The 17803-nt window shown below is 30.8% G+C and overlaps 1 protein-coding gene and 1 long non-coding RNA gene across 2 annotated transcripts; both read right to left on the bottom strand.

The window, feature by feature from the left end:
* Nucleotides 1-10071: 10071 nt before the first annotated feature.
* On the bottom strand, nt 10072-13800 carry LOC134719158 (trichohyalin-like). The gene is made up of 3 exons (XM_063582167.1): nt 13721-13800; nt 11766-12228; nt 10072-10114 (listed from the first exon to the last, which is right to left on the bottom strand). Exons 2-3 carry the CDS (start codon nt 12221-12223, stop codon nt 10072-10074), a joined length of 501 nt encoding a protein of 166 aa, XP_063438237.1. The 5' UTR covers nt 12224-12228; nt 13721-13800.
* Nucleotides 13801-15511: 1711 nt separating this feature from the next.
* Nucleotides 15512-17803, bottom strand: LOC134708103 (uncharacterized). Its single transcript, XR_010105808.1, has 3 exons — nt 17731-17803; nt 17263-17418; nt 15512-15619 (listed from the first exon to the last, which is right to left on the bottom strand). It is a non-coding gene; the product is annotated as an uncharacterized LOC134708103 (long non-coding RNA).

The raw sequence follows: 17803 nt of genomic DNA, 5'->3' as shown, positions 1-17803 counted from the left end.
TTACCAATAAATTGTATACTTTTATATCCATGTATTATTTGTAAATAAGAACAAATATGCATTGTATTATTTTCCATCATTTTTTATATTTCTATGAAACATCCATGTTATATGCTGCTAGAGATTTAGAAACCATCTTTCATTATTTTTTTGCCTGTCAATATGACTTCAACAGTTACAGCTGTAAAGAATTATTTTGGGAGTTGCTCCACAAAAAAAACTGCAAATAGTTATGCAATGCTTACACACAATAAATAAAACCAATTGTTAGCATATCAAAGGTGGCCTTAATACTACTAATATACTTGATGTATAAAACTAACCCTCATAAAATACTTTATGTCAAAATTCTATTGGGTTTCAAATCTTCCCACTTTCATAATAGTTTCTACCTTCAGCCTTAATTTCTATTTCTTTTCTATTTTATCTTTTATCTGTCATGTCTTTCTAAATGTTTTATGATATATGAATACTATTTTATTCATATAAAATTTCTAAAAATATAATTTTAGAAATATTTTAACTGAGAACATTTTTAGATAAATGAATTTATGCAGTTTTATCTGCACTCAAGTATTTTATGTAAAAATCTATTTATAGAATTATTTATTTATTATGTGTAGTGTCCAACTTCAACTTCTTTCTTGTCGTTTATGTTTGAATTTAAAAAAAAAATGTATAATATTTAAAGTATCGATTACTTTGTTTTTTATATTGAATGTACATGTATGCAATTAACTTGTTTGACTTTACTTCAGAATGCATTTATTAATTAATGTGTCTTGCTAGTTTTCTTATTAATGTATTATATTTTATTCATACTGTAGCTGTGATTTTAGTTTTATGTCAGTTCAATTTATGTGAGTGGAGGAATTTTTTTTTTTTTAAGGAAAAATTTCCACCACGGTGGGGACACCACCCATCATTTTTAATTTTTCCTCTACATGCAATAATTTCTAGAACAGTCCTAAGCTAGAAGTTGTCAAAATTGGTGATCAGAGAAATAATGTTATTTTCTGGGTTGCCAGTTTGATACAGAAAAATTACATTTAACTGCATTAACTTCATTAACAAATATTCAGAAAAGCCATATGCATGTACTTTTACAGTTGCAAGTTTTTTCAATGTAAAATGTACTGCTACTCATCCTTTCATTGCAATACCTCCTGTAAAATTCCCCATCACAAAAGTTGCGATACTGCATTTTTTTATTGTTTTCACAGATATTATGAATATTTTTTAAGTACATTACATTTATCATTTGCATTACTTGTATATGCATAAGAAGTAAAACCATTAAAATATATAAAACATTTTGTTGCTTTTTTAGCCAATGAACAAAAATCTGAGCTGTATTTGTTCTGAAAGACAAAAAATATGATTAATTTTTTGGAGGGACCATTTTTCTTGGTGATGTCAGAAATCACAGCAACTTCCATTGTATTAAAAATGATAAGTTAAGATACCTTCAAATTGATCAATTTGAAATGAAGCGTCTTGACAAAGAAATTTGTGTAAAAAAAAATTCTTAAGATTTAATTTATTACAGTTTTAAGTAAACAGACTAGATAGTTGTAAGAAATACATTTATATGAAAGTTATAAACTAAAAGACACACCTCAATAAAAGTAAAAATGGGTACAAAGTAAAGCAATGAGATAGAACCAAAGAATAGAGTCTACTGGTACCAAAAAATGACATATGTGTGCCACCATACAGCCTTCAAGGGTGGACATGCTCTTAAGCATCTTGTATCTAAACATTAATTGGATGACATAGGACTACATAAGAACTAGAGGCTCCAAAGAGCATGTGTGGCTCACCTTGGTCTTTGGGCATATTAAAGGACACGCATGGATTCATGACACAATTGTGTTTTGGTGATGATGATGTATTTGTAGATCTTACTTCACTGAACATTTCTTGCTGCTTACAATTATCTCTGTTTATAATGGACTTGGCCCAGTAGGTTCAGAGGAAAATATTTTGTAAAAATTTACAAAAAATTACAAAATTTTAGAAAATTGTAAAAAATTGATTATGAAGGGCAATAATTCCTAAAGGGTAGATTGACCATTTTGACTTATTTGTAGATCTTACTTTGCTGTACAAGTTTTGTTAAATTTGGCTTAGTAGTTTAGGAGGAAAGGATTTTGTAAAAGGTAATGGACGACGAACACCAAGTGAGAAGAAAAGCTCACTTGGCCCCTTATGACCAGGTGAACTAAAAAATGGGACAGCTTAAACACTTTCATGTAAAATATAAATACAAGTCACATTCTAGTACATGAGCCATTGGAACAGGCAGATATACAAACAAAAGATCTTAAGGTATCAGAAACACTTCAAAAGCCTGAAATTTCTAACATGTTGATTTCATTTTTTAGCTCACCTGGCCCAAAGGGCCAAGTGAGCTTTTCTCACCACTTGGCATCCGTCGTCGTCTCCCGTCGTCCTCATCGTTAACTTTTTACATTTTGAACTTCTTCTAGAGAACCACTAAATGGAATGAAACCAAACATGGCATGGATGTTCCTTAAGAGGTGCTGACCAAGTGTTGTTACTTTGTAGCCGATCCATCATCCAAGATGGCCGCCAGCAGGGGACTTATTTTAACATAGGACCCTATGGGAAATGCATCCAAATGAATTCTTTTAGAGAACCACTGAATGGAATGAAACCAAACATGGCATGAATGTTCCTTATGAGGTGCTGTCCAAGTGTTGTTACTTTGTAGCCAATCCATCATCCAAGATGGCCGTCAGCAGGGGACTTAGTTTAACATAGGACCCTATGGGAAATATATACAAATGTCTTCTTTTGAAGAACCACTGAATGGAATGAAGCCAAACATGGCATGAATGTTCCTTATGAGGTGCTGACCAAGTGCTGTTACTTTGTAGCCGATCCATCATCCAAGATGGCCGCCAGCAGGGGACTTAGTTTAACATAGGACCCTATGGAATATGCATACAAATGAATTCTTTAAGAGAACCACTGAATGGAATGAAACCAAACATGGCATGAATGTTCCTTATGAGGTGCTGACCAAGTGTTGTTACTTTGTAGCCAATCCATCATCCAAGATGGCCGCCAGCGGGGGACTTAGTTTAACATAGGACCCTATGGGAAATGCATACAAATGACTTCTTTTAGAGAACCACTGAATGGAATGAAACCAAACATGGCATGAATGTTCCTTATGAGGTGCTGACAAAGTGTTGTAAGTTTGTAGCCAATCCATCATCCAAGATGGCCGCCAGCAGGGGACTTAGTTTAACATAGGACCCTATGGGAAATATATACAAATGTCTTCTTTTGAAGAACGACTGAATGGAATGAAGCCAAACATGACATGAATGTTCCTTATGAGGTGCTGATCAAGTGTTTTTACTTTGTAGCCGATCCATCATCCAAGATGGCTGCCAGCCAGGGACTTAGTTTAACATAGGACCCTATTGGAAATATATACAAATGTCTTCTTTTGACGAACCACTGAATGGAATGAAACCAAACATGGCATGAATGTTTTTTTATGAGGTGCTGACCTAGTGTTGTTAGTTTGTAGCCTATCCATCATCCAAGATGGCTGCTAGTGGGGGACTTTTGAATGAAATAAAACATAGCCTGAATGTTCCTTTCCTTATGAGGTTGTGTTGTTATTTTAGCCAAATTTTATATTTTTTCACATGATTTCAAAAACCCAAGTAGAATCAGGTGAGCAATACAGGCTCTTGAGAGCATCTAGTTTTTTTTATAGCACTGGGATAATACCTCTGAATGTGGGACTATAAGCCCCTGCTTGTATCATCAGCTCATTGAACTGATGAAGGTAACTCCACATGACAACCTCGAACACAAGAAATATTTAACATGTTCTTCTAATTTTTAAAACAGTGGGTCAATACCTCTACTCCCTAAAAGGTGTTATAAGCGTAGTACTGGTAGTCAGTATTTGGGAATCCAGTCTCGCTTGTTGACAAGAACAGACTTTCTAGAAAATTCTTTTGATGAAATTTGAAATTATAGGGAAAATAGGGTTTCAACTCCATCTGGTAAAGTTGACCTCATAGGATTAGTCTAATTTTAGGTTCTTTATTTCCTATAGCCCTTCAACTGTTTTGGTTCTTATATATCCTTGCATTTCAAATGTTTAACTTTTACGTTTCCTGATGAAGGTGAATCAAGAAATGTGCTTCTAATGCATGAAATTATAACATGTTGTTTTAATTTTTAACAGCACTGCATGGGTCAAACCTCTATATGTGGGCAGAGGGTATCAATATTAGTGATGAGTATCTTTGCACCGACAGGATTTTTAACAACCTTTTCTATAATATATATTCCGTTAATAAATTTTGAATTAATAAAGAAACTAAGGTTTCATCTCTTTCAAGCAAAGTTGACCCTAGATAGATTTTGTCCTTTTCAGTTCAATTCAAATATATCTTTAGCTTTCAAATATTCGGCTCTGAACGATCCTGATTAAGGGTACCAAGAAAAGGGTTCCAGACACATGAAATACAAATATTGTTTTTCTTTTTGTACACTGTGGTGGGGGATATTTTACTTCGATGGAGCAATTTTGTTAGAACAGTGGTTTTTAAAAGCAGGCTGCATGGGGAAACATGTTTGTCTTTAAAAATTTTTTTTTACACCTAATGCAATCTCACCTTCTATTCATGTGTATCTAAATGGAACACCATTGATATTCGTGGGGAGTGGAGGATTTTTGCCAATTGACATTTTATTTTCATCTATTGATCTGGATGCTCATTTCTCTGTGGTTTCACCATGTGAACATTTCTTTTATTTTTTTTTACACAAAATGTTTCCTTCATTTTTGTTTGTATAATATTCATTTTCATATGGTCTTATGTCAGTTTTGATCAGCTCTTACCAATCCAGGATATTCATTTTCAAAATCTAACTGTGCCTTTACCATTCCCCTCGAATATGAAAATGTCGATCCCTTACAGAACTTGTTTGTTTGATTATCGTATTGTTCTAAGACAGCTTAGATTCAACAAAACTTATATTTGTAGTATTTGTATTTTTTATCCATCTGATGAGTGAAGTTTTTTTCAACTGATTTGTATAATTAATTCTTATGTTGTTCTTTTCGACATTGTCTCAGGATAGGGGGGATTGGGATCCCAATAACATGTTTAACACTTCCACATTCTTTACATATGTGCCTGTCCCACGTCATGAGTCTGTAATTCAGTGGTTGTCGTTTGTTTATGTGTTACATATTTGTTTTTTGTTCATTTTTTTACATAAATAAGTCCGTTAGTTTTCTCGCTTGAATTGTTTTAGATTGTCTTATCGGGGCCTTTTATAGCTGACTATATGCAGTATGGGCTTTGCTCATTGTTGAAGGCTGTATGGTCACCTATGGTTGTTAATTTCAGTGTCATTTGGTCTTTTGTGGAGAGTTGTCTCATTGGCAATCATACCACATCTTCTTTTTTATATTAGCATGTTTAGGTCTCTTTAAATTTCATGATAATTCATTGATAAATTATTTCACCATGCAAAATGTACACAGATCACAATGAGTTTGATATTTGGTCATTGACTAAAAGAGAAACAAAAGTTCATATATTATTTTTAATGATTTTACTCTTTACAATATCTGTAGCAAAATCTGCACAGATCATATGAAGAATATAAGATAACAATTACTGTGAAAGGGTCTTATCATCATCAAATATTCATGAGAAAATAAAGTTGATTACTAATAAACAGCAGACAAATGTATTATAACAGGTACTGTTCAACTATTATCTCATGCAAGTTTGATAATAGTGTATAACTTTTGGCTCTTCCAAAAATAAAAGTATGGGAAGGTTTGGATTCACTTAAAAAAGACGATTTCTGGCCTTTATTTCAGAAAGAGTTTTTAAAAACAATTAATGGAATGATGGATATTTCATTTTTAGTAAAATTTTGCTTGTTTAAAAGTGGCAAAAAAGTGTTGGCAATAGCACAAATGGCCAATAAGAAGAGTTTAAAAAAAACATACAAATTATATTGAAGATGAGCCCTTACTATTGTACAAATAAAAGCTATTGACAGCCAAAAGCATATAATAAAATACAAAGTAAATAAAACAACAATTATAACTTGTTTCTCAGAAACAAGTAAAGATAATTAAATATAATACATACTACATGTGTTTAATATCACAAAAAATAAATGCACAATAAAATTTCATTGTTAAAGATACATGTAATCTTTAAGATTAAAAAAGCTTTAGTACAAAATAAATATGAAGTAAAAGACATTTGGTAAATATATTTTTATCTAAAATATGAACATGCTGATTCCATTGATTATATATGGAACTGTATAAATTTATATATACAAATAAAAATTTCTATAAATTCAAAATCTATAACTCTGAATTTTTATTTCCAGAAAGATTATTTAAATCAACTACCAATGTTACACTATATAAAAGATTGGAAAGACAATAAAGAAACAGACTAGATAGAAAAGAGATAGAAATTGAGGTTAAAGGTTGAAATACAATAACAGAAAGGGGGGATTTGTGATTTTGTACAGCAGTATGTCACAAATTTAACTGTTAGCACTTTATAAGAGTTAATTCTATAAACTGCTTTACCTGATCCATTATTATATACAGTTTTAATTAAAATTTAATATCAACAGATAACTGATAAAATATACTGCTTCATTGTAAATTTGTCTTTGCTCTCAAAGCATTGCATAAAAATCTATAAAAATACCTGTTTTATGTTCAATACCAGATTTAATATCTAATTGCATTGCAGCATATTTTTTTTAACGATTGCACAAGGTTTATTTATAGTATTGCATATACATTATATTAGTTCTTTTTCCACTGTAAAAATAATGAAACAATATCTTCCACATTTATATCTTATGCAGATAAAACAATATTTATAACTGGACTCAAAAAAATGATTATTTGATTGATAGCTGCCAAATTGTCACCAGGTAATTTTACTTGCCGCTGCATATTTAGGATGATCAAAATAAAGACACAACAAATGGCATAATCTTACATACAAACAATTATGTCCTTCTCATGAACAATGCTATATGATAGTAAAGTATGAATGGATCTACGAAAATATCATTGACTATATATATCAGAAATACAATCTATCTGTTAGTTAAAAAAGTTTGAACACATCAACTTGAAACAACTGCAAGGTTGTAGGATTTGCTGCCCTGAAATGTTTATGTGGCAGTATATGAAAAATTTCCAGTAAATATTTAAGTAATGTGTTTATTTTGATTAAATTTCAGCCATGTTTAATTTGATTAAATTCAAGTCATGTTCTGATTTTGATTTCTTGCAAACCATGTTCTTATTTTAAATAAATTGCATTTAAGCCATGTTTAATACACAATAAAAGATCTAGAATGCAGTACAAAACATCTCTTTGACAATAACAATAAATAAATCCAACAAATATAATATACATTGCTTGAACATAACAAAAATATTTCAACAACAATAAGCAAATAGCACAAGTTTACAAGTAATAAGCTGTAACATATATAGATTCGAACGTAGTTTTCAATTTAGACTTGTTTATATTTTTTTGTTTGGGCTTGTATCATATTTTCCCTCCGGTTTATATGATCCGTTCATCCTATATTGACTCGTAAAATTCAAGAGTTTATCTAAAAATGAGGGTACTTTTTCAAAAAATGAGGGTACTTGTTATATGGCCTTCCAAATCCAAATACCGTTTTGATCCCTAACATCACTGGAGAGACATTTATTGTCGAAATCCGGATCTGGTGTACTAAAAAAATATGGACACCGTATGTTTGCAGCATAACATAGTGGCCACAAGTTTATTTTTTCTGTTTAGTATTAAATTTATATTAAGAATCATTTTGTTACATCTTGTGATCAATTTTTATTTGGCAATTGCAAATGGCAGTCAGCAGGGGGTAAGGGCTGATTTTGGCCTCAAATTTCAGGTTCATCTAATGAAAAATTTTGGGAACTTTTTAAACACTTAAGTGTCTATTTCAATTGATTCAATTAGTGTATGTGAAAGTTTTAACTGATTAAGTCATTAAAAACGCTCCAATTAAAGCTTACATATGAAAAATCTATCAAATATGCCCCAAAAAAGTAACTTTTCAGATGTTTTTTTGTCAAAAATGAAAGTGGACCCATCGGTGTTCATCCTCACCCTTTATATATGTTATGTATTATTATCAAATACAACTTAAATTTCAATATTATGAATGAACACGAATGGGGCCACTTTCAATTAAGACGGAAACCGTCTAAAATTTAACTAAAATGCTAAAATTGTGACGATTTCAGTAATTTAGCATGACTTAATGATGCTAGTATTCAATATATGTGCTTTGATTTGTCAAAAACTGCCCATAATTATGTAGCAGAAGCATTCTTCTTTCCAATAAATAGCTTAAAGATTACATTTTCACAATTTTGTAAAACTGCTATATTTTGAGGCCAAAAAAGGGTCTTACTGAACCTACTCATTTTAAGGTGAATTGTAGAAAATGTAAAGGATCATTCAGTCAGGGACAATTTATCTTTTTGATCAATCATACAACAAATATTAACTGGAGTACAGACCATTTACAGCATTGTAGATAAAGCAGAAGTTTGATATGGAAAAAAAAAATTTGGTAGTTATCCAAAAATATCAGTATGTATTGCAATATTAAATGTTTCACTAATATATACATGCAACTGCAAATATACAAAGCACACATATATACATTTGTCAATAATTTGTCAATAATTCAAACAACAAATGCCCTATATGATATGATTTAGTGAACTGTATTTATCTTAATATCGCTATACATTCAAATGAATGAACCAGAAAGATATTTTTTAATTGTTGTTAAAAAGTCTGATTGTTTACACACATTTTTTATGATACTTCTATATTTTTTTTTCAAAAATATATATGAAATTATGCATTTGCATCAATTTTATAAGAATAAAATAAAGTATATTTCATATGTTGTTTTCATTTGCATCATTATCACTAATATTTCATTTGCACCAATTCAAAGTAAAGATTTGTTAAGATAATTAACCGTCCAATATGTTAATCCAAAGACAGCAGTAAGTGGAGTTCAATGTATTTACATAGTAGGAGAGATCATGTCAATGCAATAAGATTGATCTTTTGCATACAAACAGAGGAAAGGATTCAATCTTTGATAAACATTCCTATTGGCAATGAAAAATGAACCATGTTTTTAAAACTATCAAATGTAGGGAAGTGAATTTCATGGTCACAGTGCATTTAGATGTGTTACATAAAAAGCTGCCAGAATATGTCAAAGTACAAAAATATACATATATGTATGACATGAATGTTTTTCTTTTTTGTATATAACAAATAAATTAAGCATATTTTTGATATTAATTTAATTATTTAGAAAGTTATAAAAAAATAATTCTGCATGAAACCCTGACATACAAATACTGCCCAGTAGTGACCAGGGTGAAATTGTAGAGGGCAATGATATGGGCAATGATTTATACAGCTTATGTTTTACCCGAGTTTTACATTGGTGTCATTTGGTGCAATATTTTAAAAAGAGGCATTGTATTATGACAAATGGAAAACAATACTAGTGCAAATGAAAATACATTTTGGTACAAATTAAATTCTGATTTGTGCAAATGTAAACTGTTGCATATATAAAATATGTTTTTTTTATATTTGAATTAACTAGTTAAAATCTAAAATAAATAATATCAATACTATTGCATTCTCCAGTGATAAAATTGCAAATTAAATGCCAATAAAAACTTTAAATTAACTGTGCCATTTTTAACAAATGAACAAAAAAACCCAACAAATATGAATTCTAAATTTAGAATACATAGCACAGTTTCCTGAGAGTGTAGAAGACACTTGCCTTTAATCCAACAACTATTCAAATAATAAGTTCATCCAATAACAATAAAATAGATTGTACAAAGTAAATAATTACAAAATAAATAATAAATTAGCTGCACCAAAAAGTTTGCTGATCGGATCAAATCTTCTACAACAGCTTCTACTTCTTCTGTAACAAGGTTTTTAATTGCTTTGACAGCTTACTGAAAATATAAATAATTTGTTAATACAATTTGAAATTCAAATTCATTAATAATGTGATTTATTATATCTCCTTCATGGCTGTGTGAACACATAGGGATAACTCCTAACATCTATCAGGTGTCTCATTGGCACTCATATATATATCACATCTTCTTATGTATATCAAACAGGAATTAACTGCACAGAAGAAATAAGATCCCTTACACATTACAAAGTTAAAAATACAAATAGTAAATTATTCCATAATACAAGAGCTAAATTGTAGCGTGAATATGTAATGAAAAATAGGTAATGTGCAAAAAATGAAAACTCAAAGGATGATAAAAAAAATCTTTTTACTACGGCGTTCACACAGTACGATTTATCGCTCTGTTTGAGATCAGACAGCACTAAGACACCAAACGTTAAGAAGTCAGATTACTATCATCATTGATCTGGAATGTCCTATAATATTGTCTTAAAAAGACCGGCGTTTTACGTTTCCGCAAATTGGCATTACTTTTCCGCGAGAAAAAGATGACGTTTCCGGAAAAAAAAGTTTACGTTTCCGCAAATAAATATTTATTACTTTTCCGCAAATAATTAAGGAATACCTATTGATCGAAAGCAAAGCTATAATAAAAAATAAATAGGTATTACGTTAAAGGTCATCGTTACATGTAAGTAAAATGTATGAAAACGTATGTTCAAAAATATCTTGATATGAATTCATAAGTCAGATCTTGCAGAATATTTGTAGCCAACACGTCGTAAAAAGTCCATAGTAGCACATTCACCGTTTACAAGTTTTGTAGTTTGTCCAGGAAGGAAGTCTATCTTCTCCTTTTTATGTTTCCGAACGGGTGCTTTTATAGTTAGAGTTCTCATCTTTATGTAAGATGTTGTCTTCAGTTTCAATAACAAATAATTATCATATTTGTACATTCAAATTTTATAATTTACCAGGTAAATTTGCAGAAAAGTAATAAATACAAATTGCGGAAACGTAAACTTTAAATTTGCGGAAACGTAGTATTGGGACTTTGAAAAATTAGCGGAAATGCAATACGCCCAAAAAAGTCCTATACGTTTTGAAACAGATTCCTATGGATCAGTAATGGTCCAGAGAGGTCAGCAAGGCAACCGGTAAGTTAATCAGGACAAATTCTGTTGGAAAAGGATGAGTTTGGAACCTTCCTGAACATATCTGATTGTTGTCATGATTCAATAAATGTTTTAACAAATTTTAATTAAATTTTGGGTTTCCAGCCATGATTCACAGCTAGGATCTTTATCAGACTTTTGACAAATTTTAATTGAGAATGATCTTGTCAAGGACGGCACTAAAATCCGTGAAATGTGATCAAAACTTGCATAACTCCATTAACAAAACGGACTGAGAGATATCATTTAACAGGAAGCTACTGCCTGTCATCTCTGAATTTGTGTAGAATTACACAATACAACTTATTATTAAATGTTTTAGTTTTCAAATAAATATCATATAATTCCAAAAGCTGATTGAAGATATTGAAGGTTACCAATGGATGAAAAGACAAAAAGACGGAAAGATGGTTCCATTAACAGGAGAGTACATATTAAAAGACAAAAAGATGATTTAGTTTACAATCTACTCCATTTGTACTCTGAACTATAATTACAAGTACTTACTTGCACATCATATCTGCTTCTTTCAACTGATCAAGCAGTTCCTGGTTTATTCTGTCTTTTTTAGCCAACTGCTTTCTTAAATATTTATCATCGATCTTATACTTCCTTAATCCCTCATTCTGCTCCTCAATTATTGCCTTTTGGGTTTCCTTCTCTTGTTCTAGATTCTGAATATGCCTAAACTGGGTTTCCTTCTCTTGTTCTAGATTCTGAATATGCCTAAACTGGGTTTCCTTCTCTTGTTCTAGATTCTGAATATGCCTAAACTGGGTTTCCTTCTCTTGTTCTAGATTCTGAATATGCCTAAACTGGGTTTCATTCTCTTGTTCTAGATTCTTAAGATCCTGCGACTTTCCATCATTTAGATGTGTGAGCAAGGCAGTTTGGGTGTGTAAAACAGTATTATAATCCCTTTCTTGGTAATTGTCCTCATCTCTTTGTTCTAGGGCTATCATCATTTGAGCTGTGAAATAGATTCCAAAACTTTTATTTCAAACTAATTAGATTTTTATGGTTAAAAATTGACTATATTATTTACATATGAGAACTCTATTTACATGTAAAATTTACATGCATAAGGAGTATCTATCTCTCAGTTGACACTGTATCCCTGAGGTTTTATTTTCCATCATGATTTTTTTTTATAAAGCGTTGCTGCTTACAACGAAGCAATAAGACCAAGAGTTCCAAGAATATATGATTTTTTTTATTTTCAAACACACAAAAAAGGGGTTGCACAGAATGTCATGCAAGGTAGACCTATTATTTATTAGACATGGAATAAAAGTTTTGAATAAATGGTAAATTTCAAATTAATTAAAAATACTTAATTCCATCTCCGATGCTTTGGACATTACTCGTTACCTGTTTGTACAAAAGTTTATCGTTCGTTATTTAATCGCATCTGATTGGTTAATAGAAATACCTTTTCACTTCAGGTAAATTTTCATATAAATATTTCCTGGTCATTTCGAATAGTTTACTGGTCAATTCAACACGTTAAATTTACCCATCCTCCTGCCCATTTTATTTCGTATTATTTGATTATTTTTGTACATGTGTTATACCTCGAAGATGTTAGTCTTTTTCAGATAATGCAGATTGATGAATTGGATTCTGTTTGGGAAGTGACTGGTGCATTTATATATTTTGGAAATTAATATTTATCAAGAATATGGACTTTAAATGAGAAATTATTTATGACATATGTATGATTGTAAATTTTTATTTATGCCAAAATATGATTATCATTTCTTATGTGTTGAGTTTTGTTTTCTTACATTGAAATGGGAGTGGAGGGAATTATCCAAGCATAGAACTTTATAAGTCTAATAGAAATATAAAAATGAAAGTTATCATTTAAATGAAAGTGACAGAAAACAGGTCTGAACAAGAATGTGTCCCCAGTATACAGATGCCCCATCCGCACTATTATTTTCTTTGTTCAGTGGACCATGAAAATGCGGTGATAACTTTAATTTGGCATTAAAATTAGAAAGATCATATCATAGGAAACATGTATACTAAGTTTCAAACTGATTGGACTTCAACTTCATCAAAAACTACCTCAACCAAAAGCTTTAACCTGAAGCGGGACAGACAGACGGATGAACGGACAGACGGAGGAAGGGACAGACGAATGGACGAAAGAACGAACAGTCAGACACACAGACCAGAAAACATAATGCCCATAAAATATGTAACACCATACATATAAAATAATGGCATTTTGTTTTTTATACTGACTTTATCAGCAAGAATATCAAGGGAGCATGCTAGGCAAGCTAACAAACAAACAATGTACATAAGATATAATATATCATTTAAGGAACATAAAAAAACCATTAGCTTTATTTTAAACCAATAAAAATTTTCATCGCTGTAAAAATAAGTGATTGATTTGAATGTAAATGTACTATCAGAGTTTGGTGCAACAATCCAAACATTTACTATACCTAGTGACTGAGTTCTTCTTTTAGTTTTATTACCTCTCCAGTTGTTGATAAAAATTCTGTACTGTATAGTGGTTGGTGTGTGTCCTTCTAAAAATAAAACAAAAAAATGCATAAATGTAAACCAATCAAATTGAGTGTAAAAAGAAATGTATGCAGCTGAATCCTAATTTATAGATTATTTCTAAATGTGCATTTTCCTTTGGAGTTATATCTTTATACTAGCAAGCAGTGATGCCTGGATAACATTTCTGTGTCTCGGCCATAAAATAAAAAGAAGATTAGCACAACTTATGCTGAAAGGTTAGTTTTTGATAAACAAAGAATTATATTGCATTTTTATTCAATAATATTTATGTGTAGCCTTGTAGACTTTTGATTACTTTTTTCAAAGTTTTACACTAGAAAAATAAAGTTAACAATAATAAGACCATGAAGACAGAGAACAAACATTACATATCAATCAACTTTTAACTGTTAATTTCATTCAACAATGAACATGGGCTTTTATCATTTACATATAGGCACTTTCTGTGCCTTTTAAAAATATATCAAGAATGATACACATCTCCCAAACAGCAAAAGTTAAAATGGTCAATAGTGAATTTGACCTCCATTTTGTCATCAGTTACATGTAACATATCAAATTTAAAATTTTGGTTGACTGTGATGAACCACATATACCACAAAAAATATTTATAAAGAAAAGCTTGATCCAGGGACATTTTATTAGCAAAGTTAATTTTTATAAACATATCTACCAAGATTTACATTTCCCAAAATTGTGGCGATCATACACTTCACCCTATTACCAACTCAATGGAAGCCATACCTCCCTCGGAGCGAAGCCAGTTGAATTGGTACAGGATGGCCAGTGGGGTGTTGTCCAATTTGGAAATGAACTGACATTTTATGATATACTTCCATCATTTCTACAATATTACCACTAGAAACCTCCATGAGGACAACTACACAGACGTGCAAGAATAGCAGCTAACCACATCGTTAATAACTTTTTTGACTAACTTTCACTTTTAACTATACTAGATTCTTATTTTACTTTCACTTTCACTTTCTATTTATATCTATAACGTCGTTATAACAACCTCTATTGTTCGGCGAACCACACACCCGCCAGATTTGTACTTCACTGTTTGATTTCATGTATAATATTGTCCTGAAGATGCCACCCTTGTTGGCGAAACATGTCGAACATAATAATTTAAACTCTTACCATGCGGTAATTGATGGGTGTTGTTGTCTTTGATATCGTTTAATTTTACTTTTATAGTGAAAGACAATTGTGAATACCTTAAGGAATCCACCCACTATTACCCAACCGCATGATAACCACTTCAGGTGTTGGTTCACCTTGTTCAAATTTGTTTATAATAATTGTACATTTGAACTTGAAGTTGAGCCTATATCATAAAAACAGATTTAGAACTTATGTAATTTAATTCAAAGTCATCTGAACAATTATGGTTATTCAAATACACATTGCATTGTAACTATTATATATAAGTTTATGATATCATATCATTAATAAATTGCATGACATAAATGACTTGATAGAATTTAAAGAATGATAATACTTCACAAACCTTAAAATGAACATTCTGCTTTACAAAGCCACCTTTTGACATCTTAGGGAACCAACTAGGGATATGAATTTTTAACCGAATTAACTTGCATGTACTTAAGTCCCCACTAAAGAACGACTATAGATTTGACACAGCAGTAAAAAAAAATGAATTCTCCATTATGTAAATGTTGAAATCATACTGCATTTACCATTTTGTACATATTTGTCCAAAGCTAAATCCAAATCTTTTATGCCAAAGTTTTTTAACAGGAACTCTTTGGTTTGTGTTTGCTGTGCCTGGGTTAAAAATCTCCAATCTGAAAAAAAGTAGAGAAAATATAGAAAAAAGTACATCAAACCAATTCTTAACTGCCATTCCTTATATTTTTCGTTTGACTTAACTGCCAGTATAGTAAAAGTCCTTTGAAAGCCAAGTGACTTTTTAAAATTTATTCCATGAACCAAACGTTAACAATGTTTGCAATGTATAAACATATATGATAGAGAACAATGTCAGAATATAAAAGGAATAAGCAAACCAAATCCATTTTATCTATAAGAAACACTTTTAATTAAATAAGTATGTAGTGGCAGATGAAGATGCTAAGTTGACCCCCTTCATAATTCAAAGTATCAGAAAAACAGGATTTTGTGGTCTGACACATTATAACTATAATAATCATACAGTTTTGACTAAGTGGTTACTCGGGTAATTTTTCGACTGATTAACTGGTTAACCTGTAGTTTAAGTTGTTTGAAGAGCCTTATCTATGTATATCTATAGTACCCTACAAATGTAAATTTTATAAATACGATGAAAGGAACATGGCATTATAAGGCTTGTCTTTGAGGATTGCTGGCAAAATTTTACTTTTAATAATCCAATACACCATATCAACTATGGCGTTTGTACTAACTTCAAATTGAAAAATAACACACCTTCTTGATCTCGTCGAATTGAAAATGTCTGAAACCGATGATTCTTTCTTTTTTTTCTTGTCTAATAAAATTCAATGGGATAATTGATTTAATTATGTTTCCTTAATATCTTGCCCCCAGCTGATGGACAACTTGTCTAAATTCTAATTCTTGTTTTCAAAATTCCAATAGGAAACATACTTTATATAATTGTATCAATAAATTTAATTAAAAATAATTTTTTGAGACGTTTTGGCCATTGGCCTTCTTCAGTTCTTTATTTTTCCTCTCAACTACATGGCTGACATTACCTTTGTATTTCCTTTTCAATCATTTCAATTTCAATTGTTTGAATTCTAATTAATATGATTTTTTAATTTATAATGGATTAACAATATCAATCAATATACTGGACAATTGATCTGTCAAATTAATTACCACGATTATAATTTGTTAATTAGAACAAAATAATGTAATGATTTCATCATTTGTATCAAATCTATTAAAATTGAAAAAAGACCAGTTAACTGGTTAGCGTTTGTGGTATTCTGTTTTCGGTCCTTCTGACGGTTAACCTGTTAACCATTGACAACACTAATTATAACTCATCACATCAAGCTGCTGACTAAATATGAAGTCCTTCTGTTGAGAAGTATTGGAGAGAGTTGTGTGAAATGTGAATGCTTCAGTGATAGAATAATGAAAATTTTGACTAACAAAGTATCACAGTACATTTGTATAACGGAAAATGAACAAGGATATCATGTCAATATAAAGTAAACCACAACAGCTGATTTGGAACCACCTCTTAAATCCACAACTCTGAAAAGTCAAATTAATAAGCCATGTTGATTATATATTTCATGGTTCCTATTATCTTATAAAAAGTTAAAATTATCAAATCAATGCATGTATATATACTAATATAAGTCCTCTATGCACATATTTTACATTTATTACCTGAATATATAACATAAAAGTGACAAAATAGAATAGACTATTTTTTTTCTCACTGATTTGGATGTTACACTAATCCTATTACCTGCAAGTTTTCCCCAGAAATCGCTATTCATAGGACATGTTCCACTTCTATCTTCATAATCTTGAAGGTAAACCACACCATCCACGTTAGGATGGGCAAAGTTTTCTAGCATATACTTCAGCTCTTCAATATGTCCAGCATTTCTTGGGGGACTACCTGTGTTTGATGGAATGAGATATTATGAATTAACCCAATATCAAACATGATAATGGAATTAGCTGACTATGAGAATGGTCAAAATGAAATCACTATATTATGGTAACACCAAAATTTTCCTCTCGTTTAATTTTTCTTATATTGAAAAGGTAGGGGTCCACGCATCATCTGCCAAAGTCTTAAGGAAATTGACCGTTTCATTTATAGTGAGCATCTATTCAAAGTTGGTACTTTAACTAGATAAAGCTAAGATTATAATGTCAAATGTGAAGAATTAAGTTCTGTGATTGATATTGGCAGCTTCAAAGTTACCTGTTAATAATGTTATCAACTCCCTAACTTTAAGTACTATACTGGTTTCACGATTTTCGGTTACTTGTGTAAC

The sequence above is a fragment of the Mytilus trossulus genome, chromosome 1 (assembly GCF_036588685.1).
Source record: "Mytilus trossulus isolate FHL-02 chromosome 1, PNRI_Mtr1.1.1.hap1, whole genome shotgun sequence".
In the NCBI taxonomy this organism is placed as follows: Eukaryota; Metazoa; Mollusca; class Bivalvia; order Mytilida; family Mytilidae; genus Mytilus; species Mytilus trossulus.
This window is presented reverse-complemented; position numbering and strand designations above follow the sequence as displayed.